General features: G+C 41.1%; 1 protein-coding gene across 15 annotated transcripts in view; it reads left to right on the forward strand.

Annotated features, from left to right (window-relative positions):
- TCF20 (transcription factor 20) overlaps positions 1 to 23,582 on the forward strand; it is a 193,724-nt gene extending 170,142 nt beyond the window's left edge. For 14 of the 15 annotated variants that reach the window (XM_053406432.1, XM_053406438.1, XM_053406439.1 and 11 more), the window contains 8 exons: positions 11,036 to 11,207; positions 12,974 to 13,126; positions 15,294 to 15,454; positions 15,588 to 15,761; positions 17,906 to 18,044; positions 19,271 to 19,458; positions 21,038 to 21,179; positions 21,880 to 23,582. In XM_053406432.1, the coding sequence (XP_053262407.1) occupies positions 11,036 to 11,207; positions 12,974 to 13,126; positions 15,294 to 15,454; positions 15,588 to 15,761; positions 17,906 to 18,044; positions 19,271 to 19,458; positions 21,038 to 21,179; positions 21,880 to 22,058 (1,308 nt within the window). In that variant the 3' untranslated portion in view covers positions 22,059 to 23,582. The remainder of the gene's footprint in view (positions 1 to 11,035; positions 11,208 to 12,973; positions 13,127 to 15,293; positions 15,455 to 15,587; positions 15,762 to 17,905; positions 18,045 to 19,270; positions 19,459 to 21,037; positions 21,180 to 21,879) is intronic. The other variant, XM_053406447.1, reaches the window with a different exon arrangement.
- The last annotated feature ends 1,861 nt before the right edge of the window (positions 23,583 to 25,443 follow it).

Genomic DNA, 25,443 nt, shown 5'->3' on the forward strand with positions numbered 1-25,443 from the left:
AGAAGACTTTGGACAGGTGCTCTCATTGCTTTGCTTCAGGGTTGAGCTTCTGAGCTTGTGCATCTGCCTGCATGCTTCCCCATCACTCTCATTGCTGGGTACTCATCTTGTGGGAGTGCAAGCTAGGTGGTGAAGGGAAGCAATGGCAGGTGCAGGGCAGGCCCAGTACATTTTAGTACCTGATGAAGATCCCAAAATGGCATGCCCCTCCAAGCCAGGAAAGATCTACATGGGGGGGGGGATCAACATCAGGAACTGCTGCCCCAGTGGACCATGCCGCCTGAGGCGGTTTCCTCACCTTGCCTCATGGTTGAGCCAGCCCTGGGAAGAAAAGGCAGGGAGTGCTTGATGGGGGAGTGGGGAGGAGATGGGTGCATGTGTGTGTGTAAAATGGGGTGGGGTTCCTGTGTGTATGATAGAATAAAACAGAAAGAAGGGGGGAGAGAAAACGGGAGTCCCTGCCTACCACCTGACTTGAAAACGGTCTTTGTCTAACCTTATCCTCAAAGTTGTTGAAAAGCTTGTGTGGGACCTTGAACTTCTCCACAGAACAGTGGAATAAAAATTGAAAAAATAGATGCCGCTGCCTTTATTGCAGCAACGATACTCAGGAGGGTGAATAAGATGGTGGTAGAATAAAAATGAGCAAACAGGTGTGACCTCATGGGACAGATTAGGTTTATACTCGGTTGTAAACTTGATTTGAGAAGTTATGAGAATGCTGAACAGGTGGGGAGTGTAGCAAAATGCTTGGCCAGAAATTTGATTGTGAAAGAGTCCCATCTGCTGCAGATAACCTGGTTACAAAATTAATTGAGGGTGTTCTTCAGAATTTTGGGAGACACAGGCTGCAATCCCATATATGTTTACTAGGGGGTAATTTCCATTGAACTCACCAGAAATTTTTGCTGAGTAAACAATCCAGAATGTGAACACAAAAGAAAAATCCAGTATAATCTATTTGGGGCTTACCTTTTGAGGTAATCATGGTTTATGGATTGTTTTGTACAGAAGACTGATGCCAACCATACTCTTCTATAATGGGATTTCCTCCCAGGTAAATGGGATTAGGATTGCAACTTTAGCAAAGGGAGCAAAAGCCAGCTAGAATAATGATCCTCCTCCTCCTCCTCCTCCTCTCAACTTCCCAATGTTTCTCGTGGGCAAACAAGCCTAAAGGAGAGGAGAGCAGCCACAACTCCCCCCCCTTTCAGTTTCTGAAAGACCCTGTGGAGTCCTGGTGGGACTACAGGAGATCATAAACGACATCCTCCTCAAAATGCCTCCATGAGCAAATAATCTCGCAGAAGGGGACGTCTTAACTGGGCATGTCAGCCCTTTGCAGTGGGATCCTTGCCATGCTTACTTAGCACTAACTCCAGCTGAGTTGGGGTGGGGGTGGGGCGCTTACTTCCATGTAAATTAGGTTGAGATTGCAGCTTTAGCAAGAGGAGCAAACACAGGATTAGAGCAGTGATCCACCACCTCCCCATTGGCTGACAGCAACAGAACAGAAAGGCTGGCTTGCTGTAACCTGCTCCCAACTTTGCAAAAGTCTTTTGGAGCAAACACCTATTTAACCACCACCACACAGAGAGACTCTGTGCAAGTAGATAAATAGGTACCGAACCAGCGGGAAGGTAAACGGGGTTTCCGTGCACTGCTCTGGTTCGCCAGAAGCGACTTAGTCATGCTGGCCACATGACCCGGAAGCTGTATGCCGGCTCCCTCAGCCAATAAAGCGAGATGAGCGCCGTAACCCCAGAGTCGGTCATGACTGGACCTAATGGTCAGGGGTCCCTTTACCTTTACCTTTTTACACACAGAGAAGTTCTGTCCTCAACTTAGAAGGAAAAAGAGTGGCCAGTTCTGCCATCCAATTGTATTTACTGGGCTGGCTTCAACCTAGAAGAGACAGCAGAGATAGCCCAAACAGCCCCAAAATACAGCAATAGTGTCTAACTTTCATTCCAGGAACACTAGAGATTTAGTTAATGTTTCTTAATGAAAGTTCACATTCTGGGCCTCCTTGCAGGCACAAACCTGTTGCATCAATGGTAATCCTTCCTTGAATGGACTGGGAGGGGCAGCCTTGGCACAGACAGGAGGTTCCCCACCCCATCTCATTGTTATTGCTCTCAGCATTCTTCCTTGGTTTATCCACATCTTCAAATCTTTCTCCACAAGGTATTCCCCCACCCTTCTATCTTTAAATGTGTTCATGTTTCGAAAAATCTACATGGGAGATGGGAGAGAGGGGAATAAACCTGGTGAGAACTCAGGACTGAACACTATTCCCTGTAAATCGTGTCAAACCCGAGAGTAACACTAGAGGGCATACACTGACTATTCGGTGTGTGTTTTGAAATTTTCTTGTTCCCACAAACTGTGCAAATGTTGCTTATGATTGCTTTGTTAAATATTTCGCTCTGATCAGTACTTCATACGGCTAGATTTATTATGTTTTTATATATGCTGTAAGCTGCCCAGAGGGGCGGGGAAAACCCAGCCAGATGGGCAGGATATAAATAAAATAATAACAATTATTATTATTATTTTGCATATTTTGAGATTTCTTCTCTGACCCACAGGAGCAGAGTGCTTACTAGTCTGAAGCCAGTGATAAAGAGGCATTTTGGGAACCTGCCTCCTGTTTGGTTTTATTGCATTCTTCCTGTATCAAAATACAATAAAAAGAGAGAGAGAGAGCAATAATTAAAGATATACAAGACATCAGGAACTTACTGGATTTAATTTGTATTTATTTATTTTTGGCAAATTCTGAAGTTTATTGTTGTTGTTTTATTATATTTCTATATAAATATAGATATAGTAACTTCTTCAGACTAATCAGTTTCACATCTCATGCATGTCTTCTCTGTGCTGCCTAAATGTTTCTCCATATCATCCAGCCTTCAAAAAGAGGAGAAAACTGCAGCCGGGTATCCTTCCACCAGCTCCAATGGATATTATGTTACCTCCTGAAGTCAATACAGTGGTACCTCGGGTTTAGTACTTAATTCGTTCCGGAGGTCCGTTCTTAACCTGAAACTGTTCTTAACCTGAAGCTCCACTTTAGCTAATGGGGCCTCCCGCTGATGCCACACCGCCGGAGCACGATTTCTGTTCTTATCCTGAAGCAAAGTTCTTAACCTGAAGCACTATTTCTGGGTTAGCGGAGTCTGTAACCTGAAGTGTATGTAACCTGAAGCGTATGTAACCTGAAGTGTATGTAACCCGAGGTACCACTGTATTTGAAAGTCTGTCCTGTGAAAGGGACTAGAACAGGTCACAGTTTCTGGTCTAACCAATGTAACTCTGAATACTTTATTAACACATATATGGCTAGTACTGTATATATATTAAATCATTCAGTAGTGCTTGAATGTGCTATTCATCATGGACAATCTTCATTAGGCACCAACAGCAGTCATACAAACTGTACAGCAATCTGTTTTGCATCACTGCTGGTCACTTTTATGGGGAGGCTAATGCTTCCTTTTCTACTGTCTGAACTTTTGAAGCGCTTTGAAAACATGGAAACCTGGCTAGATCAGATATTATAGCTGGACAAGTGTAAATGAATGTATGGGCAAAGACAACTCTATAGTTGCTTTCTTTGTGCAGCTGAAATTAGGTAGGAACAGATTTTTGAACTGTCTAGATACGTCCACAGAAAGAAAGGGGGCTATTCATTCTGAACAATTGATCATTATGTTACTGGTGATCCCCAGGCAAGGGGAACTGTGACTGTCGTTTAGCACCCAGAACTGCAGAGGGAGAAACATGCTGGATGGAACTGTCCGAACATTTTAAAGCAGTTTATTGTTCATTTTTTAAAAAAGAACAATGCATGTGGGCAATCTCTAAAGTTATTTATGGATACTTTCTAGTTAACATGCAAGGACAAGTATTGTTTACTGACCGCAAGAAGGCAGGCTTGTTGCCTGCAGGCGGGGCTATTCTCCGATGCAACTCCCACAAGATTTTCATTTGTTGCTGTGATAGATTAGTTGTTGCGAAACTTGAGCAGCGAGCTTTTTTTCTTGGAAGAGAGCACAACTATGTGGATAGGGAGGGACAGCAGCTAGAACAATACGTACAAGTTGAAAAATAAACAGAAAGGGGCTGACAGAGGAGAGAGGAAGGCGAAGGAAAGCAGAAGGGGATTTATCCAGAGAAGAACAAAATCATGGATCGCTTGCTTTCATTGCCCTCCCTCTTCACAGCTGTATGGAACAACCCCATGCTGTTGGGGATTTTTCTCGTTATTTTCATCTTGGCCTTTGATTACATGAAGCGTCGGAAACGCTGGAGCCGCTACCCTCCAGGGCCAGTCTCCCTGCCCTTCATTGGCACCATATTGCAGATTGACTTCCACAACCCTCACGTTTCTTTTACCCAGGTAAGTGCCTCCTGGGGGCTGGGAAACAGAAGCAAAGCAAGCCTCTACACACCCAAGCACTTTTCTTATAGGAACTGCCCAGTGTTAATAAAGGGCATGTCTGGGCAGTATTACCCACACCCTCAGGTTTCATTTGCTGTGCCAAACTTGGAAGGTGGCAAAGCAAAGTTGCAGGCACTGTTTTTTTAGAGTGCTGCAATGCTACTTGGGCCTTGTGGAGATCATGCACCACCCTGGCCTCTGTCTGCAGTAGGGTTAGGCAGGAAGAGCAGAGGTCCATGGGGAAATGCAGGCAGTGCAGTGCGTGGACAGCAGGGGGAAGAAATAACATTGTTTCCCATCTGCACCCCTTTTGAATGACTATCTGGGACCACACCCTAGCAGTATGAGAAAGGAAGGTGACCACAAGCATGCTTCAATTAGGCTTGGAAACACATTTTGCTTTCCATAACTGCTCTAGAGCCCAGAAAAATTGGCACACCAAAGAACTCCCGAACTCGTAAGAACTCCTGATTGTTTTCTTTTTAGTAGAGGTAACCTCATTTGTGCACGATCAGCACACACATGACCGCTGATGCGTGCACCATTTTTTGGCACCGCTCGGGGGCTGTGTGGGCTGGGTTTACTCATCCTAGCTGATCTAGCTTATGATTGAACCCTAAGTAAGTTGGGACTGACTTGTTTTATGGATTTCAGCGGGCTTTAAGCCCTGGTAACTTGGGTTTAATCTGGCCCTGCTACTGCAAGTACGCCTTCCATAACTAGGCATGCAGTAAGCTGGCAATTTACGTGAGGGTTATGTTCTTGGAATAAAGCCAAAAATCAGGGATCGTCAAAAGCCATTGGGTTCAGCGGTGGGTGGGATTGCTAGAGTCATTTTTCCTGGAACCCCGCCCAATTTCCACCCCTTTTTAAATTTTTTGCAGCATGTGTAAGGCTGAATGCACACAAGTGAAATGTGTGCAAGTTGCAGGTTTACTGTATTCTGTGGAATTTGAGGGCTGAAAGAGGAGCAACCATAATTTCCATTAATGGTAATTTTTGTGATCCTGCATTTGCAGAGAATAATCTACCCAGAATGCATATTTCAAATCTCATTATTGCCTGGAGCCTTGGTGAACAAAACTAGAATCTTCAGTTAAGCTGCTTGAGGGCAGAAGAAAGCATTCAGTGGTTGCAACCTTTCATTCTGGAGACTTATTTAGATTGCAAAATAATGCTTTTAAGATTTGAAAATGCAAATGCCTGCAAGGAAAGATTCTTATTGGTTTGTTAACTCTTTGGGCTCATCCCCATTTACCTTTTGCCAGTGCTTTTTTACAAAAAGAAAAAGAAAAAAGGTGTTGGCACTCACCATGAAGTCATTACAGTAAGTGCCACACTTTTAACACTTGGGGGGAAACGGTGCTATTACTGCGTTCCCTTGAGTACCCCCAGAAAAAAGCACTGACTTTTGCCACTCATTTTCTAGGTGCAGGTTGGTGCTTTCCTGGTGCATATCAAAATTTGTTTTTTTAGCCCCTCACTTTTCACTGGAAAACTCAATCATTACCACTGAATTAGAGAAGAAAGAAAGAAAGAAGTTGGATCTGGACCTGGAAAGCCTGGACTTGTGCCTAGAAATGTTGAACAAAGGAAAGTGTGAATGAGTCATTTGTGGAAGTGAAATGAAAGGCTTCTTGGGGTTTTTTTGGTGTGTTTTTTTGTGGCACACATTGATTTGCATTCTAGTCACATACTCTCTCTCTTTTTAAATGCTTTATTATTCTAACATAATTATTACAAAGTCAAAACAAAACATTGCAAATACACACATGTACACAAATTTTTCAATAATTAAATAAATAGAAGAAGAAGAAGAAAGGAAAAGGAAAAAAGACATAGAAAGAAGAAAAAAGAAAAGAAAGAGAAACAATAAGTGTGAGAAAAGGAAAGTTAGGAAAAGAAAAGAAAAGAATGGGAAGAGTTTATTCTACATATATTTCTACCAATTTATATTCTACAAATTTATTCTACATATTCTACAAATTTATTCTACACATATTTCAATAAGTAAATAATAAACAAATGTCACTGGTTGACTTCCACCGCTTTCCCTGCACTTCCTATAAGCATTTTAAACAAAATTATCTCTATTATTCCATATTTTTCTCCCATAGAGTCCCACATAAATGATCAAATCACTAAATTCTCTGGGTCTCTCACAAGGCTACTCTAGACACAGCCAAAACCTTGTATTTGATCCTTGTCTACATAACTAGTCATTTAAACATTTCCATTGTTTCTGAATTATACTTTTTGGTTTTTGTCTTATTAAATCAGTTAACTTTGCTAATTCCAAATATTTGCATGGTTTGTTCACCCATTCCTCTTTGGTTGGGATGTAGTTTCCTTTCCAACAACTGGCTACCAGCATTCTCGCTGCTGTTGTTGCATACAGGAAAGTATTAATTTTGTCTTTCGGAATGTCTCCATTCAAGATTCCTAATAAATATGATTCTGCTCTCTTGTATGATATTTTTATCAACTTTTTTATTTCCTCATGTATCATATTCCAAAATTTATTAATTTCAGGGCAGGACCACCACATATGATATAAGGTACCAATCATTCTATTACACCTCCAACATTTATTGCAACCCGATATATTCATTTTTGCCAACCTATCTGGAGACATATACCATCTGTGGTGCATCTTCATAAAATTTTCTCTTATAGTGGGGGGGGGGGAGTATTTGATCCCCTGCTAAATTTTCCCTCTTGCATTCTGACAAAGAAATGACCAGTCCATAATTTTAATGGTAGGTTTATTGTAGCTGTGAGAGACAGAATAACAACAAGAAAACCCCTTTTTTAAATATACATTCTATTCTATTTCTCTTAAATTTGCTATTCATCCCATTCACGTTCCATGAAATACATTTTAGCACCATACCACTTTATTAAATTAAAACAAACTCACTTTATAGTTAGAGTAGGTAATTTCATATAATGGTAGACAGAGAACTATATTAAATATCGTTTGTAATAAAAAGTCTTAATCTTATCTTTCTTTCTTTCACTCTGGAAGTTTTTCTCCTCCTAATTCCTCCCAATATTTTCTCCAGAAGATTTTTGTTTCTTCTGATCTGAAAGATCCTCTCCTTTCTTTGTATGTAAAAGATAGTCTTTAAGGAAATTCCCATTTAAACATAATTTTGTGTGTTTTTTTAATGCCGAGGTCATAAATCTGTAGTTATCTCTCTTTTTATGAGCAGATGTGTTGGGACTTCTTTCATTATTTCGATGTTGTTCCCTTCTATGTAAAGTTGATCCATTCTACCCTTCAACAAAAGTTTTTCTCTAAGCAGCCTCGAGTTCAGGAAAATCAAAGTCTCCTGGACCTTTCCTGGTCCTTGATTTGTTTGCTCTTATTCTGAATATTTTTTTAATGTCCAGGATCAGGTCCTGTTCTCGTACTCCTAGTCAGTCTGCTAAGGCTTTTGTTATTTTTGTAGCTATTTCTTCATCTTGGTTCTCTTTAATTCCCCACACATGAAGAACCATTTCTCTCTGTTTCATCTCCAAGACAGCCATGGCATTCCAGGTGTCTTCCTGTATTTTCCTCAGTTCATCAATTTCTCCTTTATTTTTTTCTTGGTATCTCTTCATCTCTTTTTGATCTGTTTGATTTTTTAAAATAATTTCATCTTGTTTTTGTATCTTCACTTTTACTGCTTGGACTGTTGTGTCTGAGTCTTTATGTTTAGTTGTCAATTGGTTTATTTGATTGGAGAGTTCCATTATTAGGCTAGACTTTTTTTCAATCTTAGTTCCCATATTTTCCATCTTTCTGTCTAATATTCTGATGTTTCCATCAAGTGTTGTAATTTTTTCACCTAGATTTTCCCCCATTCTCTCCATCACCACTATAAGTTCTTTCAGGTCCATGTTGCTCTCACTTTCTATAACTGAGACTCTTCGTTGGTGGTTCAAAGCTGTAGTAAAACCACTCGCTGATTAGACTTTCTTTGATCCCATTAGGCTCTCGTCCTGTCTGTTCTTCCTTTTCTGTTTTCTCTCGAGGTTTTATAACTTTTAGGGAACTCCCCTAAAATAAATAATTATGAGTCCATTCCCTTCTGGGTTATCCAATATTTTCCTCCCCTATTTCTAGGGTGGTGCCGAAAAAAAGCGGGGAGTAAAAGGGGGGGGCTCCTATTTCTGTGTTGTTTATTCTCCTCTTTTTATTTTTGAGATTATTTAATTTGTTCCTGTAGTTATATTTTTGTCCTCCAGATGGTGCTATTCTTCAAATTATTTATTTTCTGTCAGTGTCTATTTTGATATTGGCCACAAGAGGTCTCTACATTCCCTCTTAGTTCTTTCCCTCCTCAATATCTCTCTTCATTTGTGATCCTAGTCCTCTCTTTGGCGTCTTTTCCTGTTAGCACTCTATCACTTCCGCCAATAGCGACTCCTCAACGCTGACTCCTCTGGAATTTTCCCGAAAACGGGTATGTTTATTTTCTTCACAGGTCCATGTTTTATGTTTAGTTGGGGCAGTCTTCTCAACCACCCGCTTTCCCCTTAGAGTGCTGCCTGCCTTCCTTTGTCTATTATCTGTTCCTTTACTCTCCGTCCTTCGTCTCTGTCTTATTGCAATTTCTTTGAACCTTTGGTGTGTTTTTTAATATTCCTAAGAAACTCCTTGTGAGGTATTTTAACAGGAGTTGTCTGTGCTGTGTTGCTGTCCCCTCTTTACTTCAGACTGAAACCTTTGTTTAAAAAACTTTTATATCTCGTCTCTCCCTTGCTGCCCACCTTTGCTAGTGGGGAGTTGTTAAAGATTCTGAGTTTTCCTACAGTTGCTTCGGGAGAAGAATGTCTTATTTTTAACAGTATCTCTTTTATAGGAGAGTTCAGCGCTGCCTCGTCAGGTTTTTGGGGTGTTTGCATCGGGGAGTGGGTTAGCCTGTTTGCGGGAGGTCCTCCCTGCGTCTTAATTATATACTTTGTTTTATTGCTTTGGGAGACCCCTTCTCGCGCTGCTGTGGGCTCTGCCCTCAGGATCCCCCTTGAGGTTGGGGTGACTTATGCCTCGTCCCCCTTTTCTCTCTCTCCAATGCCGGGTTTGCCTTGAGATATCAGGAGCGCAGATCCCTACCCAACTGTAGGTGCGCTGTACCGGAAGTCTCATACTCTCTCTTTAATATTTTGCTGGAAACCCAGCCAGATGGGCGGGGTATAAATAAATTACTATTTCTTCTTCTTCTTCTACTACTACTACTACTCTCAGAGCTATAGGAGTTTTCACTTGCACGCCCAGTCTTTTTGCTTGGGACAAGAACAGTGCAACTGATTGGTCCTGCCCCTCTCTTTAAAAGGAGAGCGGGATGGGTGGGTCAAGTGTTGGGACAGTAATGCCTCGCCCTGTATCCTAGCAGGTGAATATATTTCCCATAAACATGGCAAGGAGATTTTGTGCTTGCACTTTTCATACTGCAGAAGAAACCCAACCCTATAGTAGAGCTGAGTGTCATCAGCATATTGCTGACAATGTACTCCAAACCTCCAAACTCTTTGCGCTACTTCTACCAAATCTTAACGTGAATCCTAAAATGAATGACTGAATCCTATGATGATAGTAAGATAACACAAAAGTGTTATGATCCAGGGTAAAAGCTTGACTATGTGGTTCTAATGAGTGAAATTATTGATGTGAGGTTATTGTGGCTGCCTTGTGTCTTGGTCGCTTGGAGGAATGCGTGAGGCTGTGCTGGGCATGGACAAGATGCTTCTGTGCTTCCTGTGGTCATCCATGGAATGGGTCTGTTACTGGAAGCTTAATTGAATTATAGCTTTATTTGTGATACAGGATTAATTTGCTCTGTTGGATGTTACGAAACAGTTGCTGGTGTTTATTTTAGCAGAGTACCAAGGTTTAAATTCCGTCCTCTCCAAAATATCAACAGTAACTTTTTTCTTTATTTGTTGGGCAGACACTGTTTTCCTTGATAGGCCTTTTATCTGGCTCCAATAGCAGTTTTCCTTCTCTACATATGTAATTGAGCAATATCGCTGCAAGCAATTCTGCTCTAGGGATTCTGGAACATTGGGCAGAATACATTCTCATGGACTGGGTTTTATCAATTTAGTCCTCAATTATATATGCTACAACTGTTCACCTCTAGATTGGTCTACTGCACTGCACTGCACTTTGCATGGGGTTGCCCTTGAAGACATTTTGAAAACGTCAGCTGGTCCAAAATGCAGCATGCAATGTTAAGATCAGCAGAGGGGTCTCTCTTGGTAGTTCTGTCACCCACAGGAGCCGGGAATGGCAGCCTAGTAGTGGGCTTTTTCTGTGGCAGCCCCACTGAGGTGCATCATTTGCAAAGCTTTGTCCCTATGCTGAAGATGTATCCCTTTATTCTCACCTTTGATAGTTGAGGTATTTTGTTTTATCAGTCCCACCTCTTCTGCCAAATGTGTACTGCTCTGTTTTCACTGGCATGGTTTGGCTTGCTTTTGCAATGCTAACTTTTTCTCTATTTATATATTTTTTATTATGCTGTAACTGGCCCTGGGACTTGACAGAGTAGGATGGGTAAGAAATCTTAAAATTTCCCCCATTTCTTGTCTTTATAGCTAAGTAAGAAATATGGGAATATTTATAGCCTGCAGAACTTCTGGACAAATGTGGTGGTGCTGAATGGTTACAAGGCTGTGAAAGAAGCTTTAGTCCATAAATCAGAAGATTTTGCTGATCGCCCCTTCTTTCCTATCTACAAACACCTGGGATATGGAGAAGTCAATCAAGGTATGTCTGGAGCCCCAAGTTCCTGGAGAAGATGAAAGGGGTTGGGAGTCCCCAGCCACCACTTGTCACGCTAGCATTGCAAATGTGACACCAAGTCCCGTTCTCTTAATGCAAAGTTGCACTTGGAGGCTGTGGGGTATTCAGCATTTTCCCTAGAGACCTGTTCAGAATCTACTTATGCCCATTTCAGTGCATAAATCAAGCTTTTGAAAGGGGCTGTCATGACCCCGGACTCCTATTAGAAGAGACCTGAAAACTGTGAGGACAGAGATACAGGATCCTTGAAGCTCCCCAATCAGGAGTCCTTCAGGAGAAGCTTTCTCCACCTTCTTGCTAAGCCCAGGTTCCACAGGAGACCTTCTATCCATGCCAGAACACACATCTGTGTAATAGATTACAGATCTGTTCCAAGCAGGGACTTCTTATATACATCTGCCCTGTATGACAAAACTATCCGTGTCGGAGGACCTCTTCCAATTCCCTACTTCTCAGTGAAACTGGCAATCAGTTTATACTGATTTGGGCTTAGAAGGAGGGAGTTCTCTGTGCTTCTAACTCTCTCCTTCCTGATCCACCCTTTGCCAAAGCCAGGCGGAATGGCCCCACATGCTTGTGGGGCAGGGAGGGAAGGGGACCTGTGTAGTTAAATTGTGTATTTAATGATAAAAAAAAATTGTATACTTTATAGTCCCTTTAGATACTTTTCTGTTGTACAACTGTATATTTTTATAATTTTAAATAAAATCATTTTAAAATATTGTTATTATGATCTGCTGAAATGCTTGTACATATAACACACATAATTTTGAAATTAAAAAAGATATTGAAAAGGAAAAAATGAGGTCATGGCTTCAGTATATATTCATATAGTTCAGGTCAAAGTGTTATTTGCCATAAAACTATGGCATAACTGGTATAAGCAGATATCAGAGCTACTTAGGTTCCTTCTTCGTGGTGATTTATCTTATCAATGCCAATATTATGGGATTAAGTATTTGTTTATATCTATATACCTCAAGAACCGTCCTGAACTCTGTGTTCATAATCTGAGGCCCTTCTTCATGTGCCTCTTCCATGTGAGATTTGGCAACAGGGGAACATGCCTTCTCTGTAGTGGCTCCCCATTTGTGAAATCCTCTCTCCAGGGAGGTGCATTTGACACCTTCAATATATATTTTTAGACACCAGGCAAAAACATTCCTTTTCAACCAGGCCTTGGGCTGATTAATATTCTACAGCCTTTTAAATGTGTCTGCAAGAAGTGGGGGTTATTGTTTTGCTGTTTTCTTTTAATTATTTACTTGTTTTTATTATGTATTCTGTGAACTGCCCTGAGATATTATGATGAAGGGTGGTATACTATTATTATACACCATTCATATATTTTATATTAATAAGCAGTTCAAGCTGAGGCCTTGCTGTTTGGTTAGCCCCATCAGAAGCAATATGGCTTATTAGGCTGAAGATGGACTCCAAATCCAGCTTCTTATTGGTGGTTTTAACTGTACATAAGATGGGGAATAAAAAACAGGGCTTAGCAGCTGAAGGCCGCAGAGCCAAGGTTCTCACAGCTGCTAATGAAGAGGCAAGAGAATAGATCGTAGGAGCTGTTTTGTGGGTGTCAGGGAGCTGGCAGTCCATGTGTCTTCCATTTCTCACAGTGGCCCTGCCATGAAATTTGTTGGTGACCAAGGGTTATCCAGAAAGGTCTTTAAAATATAATGTACAAGCAAAACGCACTTTTTTCCCCTCTTCACTTTTTTCAGGACTGGTGATGGCACAGTACAGCCAAGCCTGGAAGGATCAGAGGAGATTTACCCTCTCCATACTGAGAGACTTTGGAATGGGAAAGAAATCTCTGGAGCAGCTGGTGGTTGAGGAAGCTGAACATTTGTGCTCAGTGTTTAGTTCTAAGGAAGGTGTGTTAAAACTAGGAAAACTGGGAAGGACGAAGGGCGATACCTTTAAAAAGCAAGTGGAAGATGTAGGCAGATGGTTATCTCCATCATAAAAATGGGTGGGGCATTTCCTATACCGTGAATATTTCCTCCCTCACTACTTTCATTGAGTCTTCGGAGCATTTGCATCTTCCTGGGATCAGGGTCAGTCCTTCCTCCAGTTCTGGCATACTGACAAAGTCTTGCTTCTTCTGATGACCCAAGTAATATACTTTAAGAAAGAATAATACTGTACATCTGAGTGTAGGACAGTGGCGTGTGTTTCTCTTACTTCTATAAGATTTTCTTTCCAGAAAGAAAATTTGTGCAATTGGTTGACTTTTCATAAATAAATTAATTATCTACCACCATAGGGATATAGTAGGCACCCACGGCAAGAGTTCAGATTAAGAATCAGGCTGATTAAGACTGAGGGTGGGTGAATCTGTCAATATCAGTTTCTCTCAGTTTCTCATTCTTCGAATCTTAAGTTCAGTTGACATTTCTGCATCTGCTTTACCACCCGAAAAGCAACAACCACTGACCTATTTTTATTATTTATCATTTAAAAAGCAGCTAACATTTTCTAGGCATTACAAAAGTTTAGAAAATTAGAATGTTAAAAGATAAGGAAACAAGACAGCAACTGTCTGCAGGCTTATAATCTGATAGACAGAGCCCAAGTGGAAAAGGGAATCTTGAGGAAAGAAAAAAACATGCAAACTCAGACACCAGGTGTTATGTACTGAAGTTCTCACCCTGGGCCAGCGGGGGATACTGTAGATAGTTATGCAAATGAAGGATCGAAAGTGACGTTCAGTGATTGGATGGATACTGTAGATAGTTATGCAAATGAAGGATCGAAAGTGACATTCAGTGATTGGATATTTTAGAAAGTTGTTACAGTAACGAGGTTCTGGTGCTCTATATAAGCAGGCTGACTGAGCCCTTCAGTTCAGTTCTGTTCCAGCGTACAAATAAAGAGCTGCTTTGGAGAAATCACTGTGTCTTCTGATATGTTCCCCCACAACTTAACACCATTTCTTAAAGTTAAACCATTTGATCAAAAAGCAGGGGAAACAAATAGTAGCAGGTTTCTCAGCCAACCAATGGAGCAGCCCTTCTGTCCCACCCCCTGAGTGAAGCCTAGCAGAATGGCTGTTAATAAATGGCAGCTCAAGTAGTTGATGACCAGCAATAATTTAGGCTGTAATAAGTGAATTTTTCTACTTACACAATGCCTCAGCTGCTTTTTAGAGACCCTCGGGACCTTTGTTCAGTCATCAGCTCAGCCTCCTCAGAACTTGTATTTTTAAACTTACCATATTGGCCCGAATATAAGCTGCACTCCCCCCCCTTCCAACCGTGAAAATTTAAAGTGCTGCTTATATCCGCAACCTTACGGTATGCAGCCAGGAGTGTGGGCCAAACAGCGCCAGGAGCGGGGCAAAGCGGCACCCACCCCGTGCGTAGTCCGCCGTCCTCTCCCTCAAGGCCAGGAAGGGAGAGAGCAAAGAAGGGGAAAGGCCGCCGGCAACTCATCGCAGCTCCCCTCCCCCCCCCCAGTATGCAGCCAGGAGCAGCGAGGAAGGGGCTTATATTTGGGTGTTTCCCCCCTTCAATTTTAAAACTGCGGCTTATATTTGGGTGTGGCTTATATTTGGGGCAATAGGGTGCTTATTTATGAAACTGATCAAACTGTCAGGAGTCTGAGCATGGGCGTAGCCATGATTTTTGTTAGGAGGGGGCAGAACCTCAGATTTGTATTGGTTTGTATTGATTGGGGGGGGGACAGCTGCCCCTACTGCCCCCCCGGTTACGCCCATCTGAGAGAAAAATATTAAGACTATGTATGCTAGATAGGCTTTTGGATGACTTCTCTCTTAGGAATTTCTGTGGATTTAGGAGGGATTGTTCAATACATGCTAAAAGAATTGATGAGTATGGGTTGTGGAGGATAGAATTATTGAATTTGTCATTGGAAGGGACCGTAAGGGTCATCTAGTCCAACCCACTGCAAGGTACGAATATTTTGCCCAACATGGGTCTCGAACCAGCAACCCTAAGATTGAGAGTCTCATGCTCTACCAACTGAGCTATACCAGTTAATACCTATAATATCATTTTTGGGCTATTCTGTCCTTTTCAGGTCAATCATTTGATCCTCACTATCTCATAAACAATGCAATTAGCAATGTGATCTGCTTCCTCACTTTTGGCAATCGTTTTGACTACGAGGATAAGAAATTCCAGAGTTTACTTCATTACCTTGAACTGTCCATGAAGGAAGAAGCTGGACTTCTGCCACAGGTAAGATAAGTTGTTTTGGGGGCAGGGTCATCATGCTTATGTGATCCTGGGTCTGATTAGTATTTACTATTATTATTATTATTATTATTATTATTATTATTATTATTATTATTATTATTATATTTGGCATCAGGCTCTTAATTCACTGCCCTTTTTGACACACATCCCTGGATTGATACAGAAAGCCTTTTGTCATCAAAAGAAATTAATGGACTATTTAGGTGAGCTTGTGAATGAACACAAAGAAACTTGGGATCCCTCCTCCAAGCGAGACATCACTGAGGCATTTTTGGAAGAAGTTGAGAAGGTGAGGTGCATGTCATTTACTACATTTTTAGGGGGGGAAATCAAAGAGGTGTACAGAATATATAACCCAATAAAACAAAACATAATACCATTTCAAAAACTGCTTTGACAAAAAAAAACTCCCGTTCATGGCTGAGATTGCCATTCTGGGAAGAATTGTAAACAATTTATGCAAAATTTGCAATTCATTGGTAGACATCTAACATAAGGAGGAAGTGAGTGCCACCATGCTAGATGCCCTGCTCCTAGCGATGGTGGAGTAGACCTCAGAAGCATGTGGCACCACCAGGAAGGCCTCTTCAGATGACCTCAGTGACTGAGCAGGTCGATAAGGTCAAAGGCGATCTCTCAAGTAATCAGGTATCAATGTGTTTATGGCTTTATTTACCAATAACAGAACCTTCAACGTGACCCAGTAGCAGGTAGGCAGCCAAGGCAGATAGTACCATTGTTTTAACAAGCATGTTTATATGCTTATGGTAGGTTGCACCACTTAGCAATCTAGCTGCAGCATTCATAGAATTGGGTGGGGTTTTTTTAAAATAAATATTTTTATTTTCTAAAGGAAATAATAATAATTTGTTATTTAGTCGTTTAGTCGTGTCCAACTCTTCATGACCCCATGGACCAGAGCACGCCAGGCACTCCTGTCTTCCACTGCCTTCCGCAGTTTGGTCAGACTCATGCTGGTAGCTTCAAGAACACTATCCAACCATCTCATCCTCTGTCGTCCCCTTCTCCTTGTGCCCTCCATCTTTCCCAACATCAGGGTCTTTTCCAGGGAGTCTTCTCTTCTCATGAGGTGGCCAAAGTATTGGAGCCTCAACTTCACGATCTGTCCTTCCAGTGAGCACTCAGGGCTGATTTCCTTAAGAATGGATACGTTTGATCTTCTTGCAGTCCATGGGACTCTCAAGAGTCTCCTCCAGCACCATAATTCAAAAGCATCAATTCTTCGGCGATCAGCCTTCTTGATGGTACAGCTCTCACTTCCATACATCACTTCCATACATCACTACTGGGAAAACCATGGCTTTAACTATACGGACCTTTGTTGGCAAGGTGATGTCTCTGCTTTTTAAGATGCTACTTTAAGAAGTTTGCCATCGCCTTTCTCCCAAGGAGCAGGCGTCTTTTAATTTCGTGACTGCTGTTGAATAGAGCTGTTGAATTTGAAGGGGCCCCAAAGGTCATCTGGTCCAATCCCCTGCAATGCAGGAATCACAGCTAAAGAATCCCTGGCAGCAGATGAAGTTTTGGGATCCCCCTTATGTGCTGCCTTTCATAAAGTGCACTGCAGTAATCCAGTCTAGAAGCTACCAGTACCTGGGCCCCCATGGCCAAGCTATCTCTGCCCAGGAATAGTTACAGCTGACATAGCACCTGAAGCAGGTAAAGGTTGCTCCAAGCTACTGAGGCCATGTGTGACTCCAGCAACAACAGTGGATCCAGGAATCTCCCCAGGCTGTTTACTTCCTGAATGAAACCCCATGCAATTGACATATAAATGAAACCCCATGCAATTGACATATAGATATGCCAATTGACATATCTCTCAGCCTTGGGAACTGCTCAGCTACAAGGCTTCCATCTTTCCAGGTTTCCATCTCAGTAGGTGATCTAGCTATTCCAGAGTTTGACTTGGACATATTGGAGATGAAATGCAACCTGTTAGTTTGTCTTGTATTAGAATATGCCAAGCCATAGGATTAAGCTGGATATTGCCATGTTACATTTGTGGACAGAACTGTAGCATGGATGCTCTGCTGGCATGATCAGCAATGGCTGTGTTGCATTGGGAAACTCACTCATGTATATCGCAGCACTATTGCGTGGAATTCTCCAGCTATTCCTTAAAACAGCTCCTCCCTGTGCAGAGCCTTCTCCTTCTCCCCTGTAATCTTTGTGCTGTAAGTCCCTACCCGCTGCTACACACGCCACACCATTTGGCTAGGTAGGAGTGAGAAATGTATAAAATGATGCTGCCACATTATGAGCAGTGTTCCTACATGCCTCAGAGGAGAGGGAGAGAACTAGTAGTAGTGGTTTTGGCAGCAACTCTATGGAAGGTTTAATGTGTACTTCAGGCCTCAGGAAATTCCTGGCAAGCGTCTCTTACATTCTACCTGTATACTGTCTCCTCAGAGAAAGGGCGAAAACAGTAGTTTCAATTACCAAAACCTCCCTCTGATGATTGGTGACCTCTTTTCTGCTGGCACGGAGACCACCACCACTACCTTGCGCTGGGGCCTGCTCTACATGATCCTCCATCCTGACATCCAGAGTAAGAGCCACTGCTGAGTAACGTTTTAGGGACCACCTCTCTGTGCATGAAGGTCTTGGGAGGAAGCCCTGCTTCTACCTGCTGAGTCAGATGGATCAAGGCACAGAGTAGAGTTTTCTCTATAATTGCCTTATTTCTATAGAATCCTCTCCCTTAGGAAGCCTACCAGAGCATGACAAGGTGAGCTTTTAGAAGGTACTGTAAATCCTTCCTTTTCGCGAAAGTTTTCTGGCACTGAGGGAGAATATATCCCATCTTTGGACCATAAAACGGTCTAAAAGGCAATTCAAAAGCATAAAATAACTACAGATAAGTACAATAACAATATAATAAGTACAGTAGGTACAATAGCAATATAAACCTGTAGAAAAAAAAGAAAAGCATCAAAGGAGGAAGTAGAATCTATTCAAACAGCAGAGAGGAAATCAGATTAGTATTGGTGAGACTGAATATATTGCAGCATTATAAAGCTCACCCAGACTTCCTTTTGTCCTGTGTTTCTAGGCACAGGTTTGTGCCTTGTGTCCACATGCTTTTCTTGCCTCAGCACTTTCCCCATTGAATCAGTGCAAACAGAAATCACCAGAAAACTCAATTTTTCATTTGTTTTGATTCAGCATTTAAAAAGTGAGTTTTTGCAGGGAGAGCAGCGGGGGGACGGGGGGCGGGACAGGACAAAGCACTCAGAAACTGTGTTTTAAATTGCAGACCTGTGCCTTCAAAGTGTGGGGCAAAAGCCATCTTCTGTCAAATCTCTCCAGCTTTCACTGAATGCTACAATTTAAAGTGAACATAAATTTCACATGACACACAGAACGGTATAGGCTAATACCTGCATTATCAATTTTGTATGGGGGTCATCTTAAAATTATTGACTTTTGTAATGTTATACCTCCATTATTATTGCAATTCTTTTGTTCTAACTGGCAAAGGTTGGATAATAAATGTTCACAAATAAAATATATTTCCAAATAAACACACATTCATAAACATGCATTGATATATAAATAAAAGAACACACACTGTACAGTACAAAGTAGAGTCTAATTCTAGAACTGTGTTGGAGCTGATCCAGATGTTCCCTCCATCCCTGGAAAAACAGTGTTGAAAAATCTGCAGTGAGACAACTAATGCATTCTTCTTGGTGTAAAGAACGTTTAGATCTCCCTGTTTTTCCATTGTCAATTGCAGCACATTGTAAGTTACATCCTTCTCTTATTTTCCAGGTAAAGTCCAAGAAGAAATTGATGCAGTGATTGGTAGGAACAGATCTGTCACATTAGAGGACCAGGCAAATATGCCTTACACTCGTGCTGTGATCCATGAAACTCAACGTTTTGGGGATATTGTTCCTGCTGGCATACTCCATAGAGCATACCGAGATACAGAGGTGGAAGGCTTCTTCATCCCAAAGGTATGATGGGTTAGAGAGAAGATATAGTGAAAGAGAGCAAAGAGTTATGTAAATAGATAATCACAAAAAACAAAAACAAAGCTTTTTTGCAATTAATATTGAATATACCCAATGTCAGGCCTTTGAAGCTTAATGAGAATGTGGACTCTTCTCCATTGGAGATTTTAAAGCAGATGTTGGATGGCTATCAGTCATGGATGCTTTAGTTGAGATTCCTGCACTGGACTAGATGACCCTTGCGGTCCCTTCTAACTCTACAATTCTATGATTCTATGAATATCCTCTGACCTGACAAAAGTTTGACCCTAGTAGGATTTTACCTTGGAAATCAGACTTGTAAGCGACAGCCAATTTATAACATTCCATGTATCTGCTTGAAAGTTAGTAGAATAGTTGGGACTAGGAAAATATTTAGGAGAATGTCCATGATCATATAAGAGCTTTTTGATAGGGTTACTTAATATGACAGTACAGTCATGCCTTGGTTCTCTAATTCTGACTCGAAAATTTTGGCTCCCGAATGCTGTAAACATGTAAGTGAGTGTTCCGGTTTCTGAACATTTTTTGGAAGCCGAACGTCCGACGCAGCTTCTGCGGCTTCTGATTGAGTGCAGGAAGCTCCTTCAGCCAATCAGAAGTCTCGCCTTGGTTTTCAAACAATTTTGGAAGTTGAATGGACTTCCAGAACGGATTCCATTTGAGAACCAAGGTACGACTGTAATGGTTTTGGGGGTAATACACTGTTATTTGGGATAATGCACGGTTATAAATATATTTAAATTTGATAGCACTTTATCTTACCCAAGGCAACCCAAAGAGACAAACAACCAAAGAAAACCCCGCACATAGCTACATTAAACAAGGGGATGAACAAGGGGATGAAATTTAAAAACAAGGGGATGAAATTAAAAAAAATACATTAATTACATCCCACCCACTCCTAAAAGGCCACAGTTAGTTAAAGGCCAAAGACTTGGTTATAGAGGAAAATTTTTGCCTAGTGCCTAAATATAATGATGGCACCACCCCCAACTCAAACAGCCACTTCATTATACTATGGCTGATTGTATTCTTACTGTCCACCATAGTAACAAGCTGGGGAGGCCACAGTACATCATCTATCTGGAGGCCAACGCATTCTGATGTTTCACAAGCAAACATGACAATGGGCAGTCTTCGGTTATGATAACCAGTTTTTGAAAGTTAAGATTTGGTTAGCTCTTGGGAATTAATTGGTACACTTTTATGTTTGTTTGTTTGTTTGTTTGTTTGTTTAGGGTTTGTGTGTGTGTGTGTGTTTCAGCTCACATTTATGTGTTGAAAATAGATGAAAAATTCTGACGAAAAAGATGTATTAATATAATTTAACATTTAAATAATTTCTAATTGAGTTGTTAGCATCCAAGCCTAGGTAGTCCAACATTTCGGGAGATATATTGAGGTGGATTGGATCTAGGTGCAGATTTTCTGTTCTGCTCTGTCCAAAAGAAATGAGCGATATTAAACAAAAAGAGATAATGAATTTGCTTTGTTCGTCCATTATTCTAAATCACATTTATTTCTGGGGGGATGTTCTCAGGGTACCACAATCGTGACCAACCTGTCATCCGTGCTGAAAGATGAAACCATGTGGGAGAACCCGCATCAGTTTTGGCCAGAGCACTTTCTGGATGCCAATGGGCAGTTTGTCAAGCGAGAAGCTTTCATACCTTTCTCAGCAGGTAAACTGAAAGGGAAGAAGAGTTTGTGAGGAACAAACTTTCCTGCCTTCACCAGAAAAAGGGTATTCTCTATGGGTTCAAGTCAGCCTGTTCCATTATTATGATCAGATGATCAGTTTTATCAGCGTCAGAAATCAGATTAGGCTCTGCACAGACCAAAACTTTGCAGAGAGCTGGGGTTGGTTTTGTAGAATTGTCATCAGGCATTCTGGATGGGAAATCTTCTGGAAACCTCATGAGCTCTTCCAAGCCCAAACCATTTTTCTTTTTCTTTTTTTGCAGCAAAAGCAGATTGATATCAAATATCTTACAGTGCCAGCCCTGCCAATAGGCCAATTGACCAGGTCATCGTAGGAAACTGGTTTGGGGTATCATGAAAGGGCAAGGAATTGCTCTTTTATTATTTGTATTGTATTTTAACTCTTAGGGAGAGGTCCTTGTGGTACTCTGCCTCAGGCACCAAGTATAGGTATTATGAACTTGACTGTGTGGGGCTCTGTTTGGTTTTGTACCTTAGGCAGCAATAGTTCAGAAGGAAAATGAGTTGGCCAGGCTTGTTGTTGTAATTTTACATATCTTTATCAAGCTATTACATAAGTGTCACATAGCTGTCAGGTTAAGGATAGGAAGGGCCTTCTTGTAACTGATTTGAACGAGCCAGGATTGACATTTTGGTGTTGTCATTGTTCTTTCCCCTCAGGTCGTCGTATCTGTCTTGGAGAACAACTGGCTAGAATGGAGCTTTTCTTCTTTTTCACCAGCCTCCTACAGCATTTCACCTTCCATATTGCAGAAGATCACCCAAGACCAAGAGAAGATGGGTGTTTCGCTTTTACACTCGTCCCACAACCTTATTATATCAAGGTTGTTTCAAGATGAGTGCAGGCACCTGCACAAACATACTTCTACATTTTGAGTTTGTCATTCACAGTGCAAATTGCCTTAAAGATATAGGTCTGCTGAATCCATAAAGTAATAGATCACAGTAGCTCATTTACTGATTCTTCCTTTAGCAAGAATCACATTTATGTTTTTTTTCAATTTCTCCCTTTCTCTTTTCTTTTCTTTTTTCTTTTAAATAAATACAGTTTTAATAGAATCATAGAATCTTATAGTTGGAAGGGACCCAGGGGCCATCTAGTCCAGCCCCCTGCAATGCAGGAATCTCAACTAAAGCATCCATGGCAGATGGCCATCCAACCTCTGCTTCAAAGCCTCCAAGGAAGGAGAGCCCACCACCTCCCAAGGGAGTCCCTTCCACTGTCAAGAAGCTCTTACTATCAGAAAGTTCAGGAATGCCATCATCCTCCTGAAGGTGTGAGAGTGAAAGAGCAGCTCTTACTGTCAGAAAGTTTTTCTGTGTGTTTAGTTGGAATCTCCTTTCTTGTAACTTGAATCCATTGATTTGAGTCCTACCCTCCCGAGCAGGAGAAAACTTCCATCTTCCATGTGATAGCCCATTAGATATTTGAAGATGGCTATCATATCTCCTCTCAATCTCCTCTTTTCCAGGCTAAACATACCCAATATATATTATATAATAATATATAACAATTATGTACAACCACAAAAATATATAACAAAAATATATAAAAGGTATATAAAATATATATATAAAAATAAAAAAGTACAAAACCAAAATCCCAACTTGCCTCCCTCCCCATTCCAGGACAGATCAATCTAGTACAGCTTGCCCAAGTCCAATCTGTGATTTCAGTGGCTGCCATTCTTCAGGGTTATCAATAAAGTATTTGTTAAAAGGATGCCACATTTCAACAAAATCATCTACATAATTTGCGTTATTAAATGCATGCACTGATACAGCAATAGACCATACATTCTGTTTCCAATGAGAGATACACAGACTTTCCAATCCTTTCCAATTCTGTGCCATTTGGAAAATGTGGTGCTTCTAAAAGAAAAGTATTTGGTTCTTCATAAGAAAGGTCAGGTTGCCCCTCTTTAAAAATAGTTAACAGTCTCAAACTTGGGGTACATTCCACATGTTGACCTGTAATACAGTATAGCTTATTGCTCAAACTGAGTTGATACTCATTTTAGTGGTTTTTTAGCCCAAAAATTATTCCAATCCACCTCCCTAATGTCTATCCCTAGATCAGATTCCCATTGCTGTTTCACAGAGTTACATCCTCCAATTGTTAACTCGTTAATTATATGATACAGTATAGATAAAGGGGTTTTTTGTATATTCATTTGTATGTAAAATCAAATTTTCAAATGTTGTTAAATGTCTTGTGGCATGTGCTTAAACTTCAGAATTTGAAATAAAACACACTATTTGATGAACATAAAGACAATTTACATACTGCATTCCAATTTCTATTGTTATTTGTTCAGCAGATATAGGTTAACCATATTCAAATAAATCAATTAGTACATGAAGATCTTTCTCCATTTCTGAATAATATGTTTTTTTCCTGTCATATGAAAAAGTGGATGCAGTACAAAAGGTATCAACGGTGAGATTGAAGAAGCTAATTTAGGTGCCCACATCTTCCATACTTTCAGATCCGCCTTTGTAAATGGATTTATTATCGAATCAAACATATTTTTATTGTGTATTAAAAATGATAGACTCAGTAGTATATATATTTCTATCAAACTCCATTTGCCGCCATGCTTTACACTTTGCATTTTGTATTGTTCCAATTATATTTTGAATATTGTTAGTATAATAATAATAATAATAATAATAATAATAATAATAATAATTTATTATTTATACCCTGCCCATCTGACTGAGTAAATGAGATGAAGCAAGACTCTCCACCACCGAGACTGCTGATAGATTTCAGCTAATTGTAATCTGCGTCTTTTACCCTGGTATACAAAGTTTACTATCATCCTTTGCCATTTTTAAAAAATCTCTGTCGAAATACAGATGAGTATAGTCTGAAATAAAAACTAAAATTTTGATAGAACCATCCTTTTCACTGAGGACACTCTTCCCATCCATAATAACTTCAACCTGGACCAGTGTTTGAAATCTTTATTAATATTTCTTATTAATGCCAGAAAAAAACATTTGTGATTATTATTTTTTTGCCAAACATATGTTTGCCTATCATTATGTTCAGTGGGTTAGTGGGTTGGGGACATGTGCCAGAAGAGGACCAGTGATGGAGTTCCTGGGGTGTCACTATAGGTTAGCTAGGTAAGGGGAGATATGGTGTGGGGCGACAGCCAGGTTGGTTGAGGAGAAGGGATAACAGATGGTTAAAGGTGGTTGCCCCTTCCAGGCTGCCTTGCACCTGACAGGACTTTGGTAACTAAGCCATCATGCCTTCCTGCTTGGTGGTGCTGTTGCAAAATGCCATTTCGCAACAAAATATATATCATCCATGATTTGATTGTGGTTGAGGTGGTTGACCTGGTATGAATTACCAAGACCTGGGTGGAGGTGTTGTGTGGGCCAAACCTGAACCAGCTATGCCCACCCTGCTACTCGGTGCAATATCAGTATAGCTGGAGATTTGAGAGGTTGGATCCTTGCCATTCATGGAGATTCCACTGGTGTCGTCAGAAAACCAATTCACCTGGGAGCTGGATATCAGGGCTTTTACTTGGGGTTCAGCCAGCAAAACAACACAGAATCTTAGTATACCACCCACTCCACTGCCCAACAACCTACCTGACTGAGCTAGAGGAGGCTGTCTTTAATGTGGCTTTGAAAACAATAGACTTGGGCCTATGTCTTGTGCAGTCTGGCTCAAGAGCTTGTGGTCACCATGGGGCTGTCTCAATGCGCTGTAGCCCGTGCATATCGCAGGTCACACTTGATCTGGTTTTCACCACAGGATGGACTGAGAGGGATACAGCAGTAGGCAAGATTAGTGTCACCTTGCTGTCATAGACATATCACTTCCTGGTGTAGTTTGGAATGGTTGTGGAAGGTCCTGTTTGTAGGGATGGGGAGCCTATTGAGATGGTCCATCTCCAAAGACTTACAGAATCTGCAAGAGCACTGAGTCCTCTTGGGGAGCTTCCAGTCGGCACACTAAGCACTCCTGCAAGGTCCTGGTCCCACTGTGGAAAAGTGAAAGGACAATTGACACACAGAATCACAGAACTGTAGAGTTGGAAGGGGCACCCAGGGTCATCTAGTCCAACACCCTGCAATGTAGGAATCTTGACTAAAGCATCCATCACTACCAAATGCCGTTTCTGGCAGTGTGGAGCTTAGAGTGCCCCTGGTTTTCTCAAGAACTTGGGGCAATGAAACAGACCAGCTGATGGCTGAAGT

Source organism: Podarcis raffonei, chromosome 10 (genome assembly GCF_027172205.1).
Source record: "Podarcis raffonei isolate rPodRaf1 chromosome 10, rPodRaf1.pri, whole genome shotgun sequence".
In the NCBI taxonomy this organism is placed as follows: domain Eukaryota; kingdom Metazoa; phylum Chordata; class Lepidosauria; order Squamata; family Lacertidae; genus Podarcis; species Podarcis raffonei.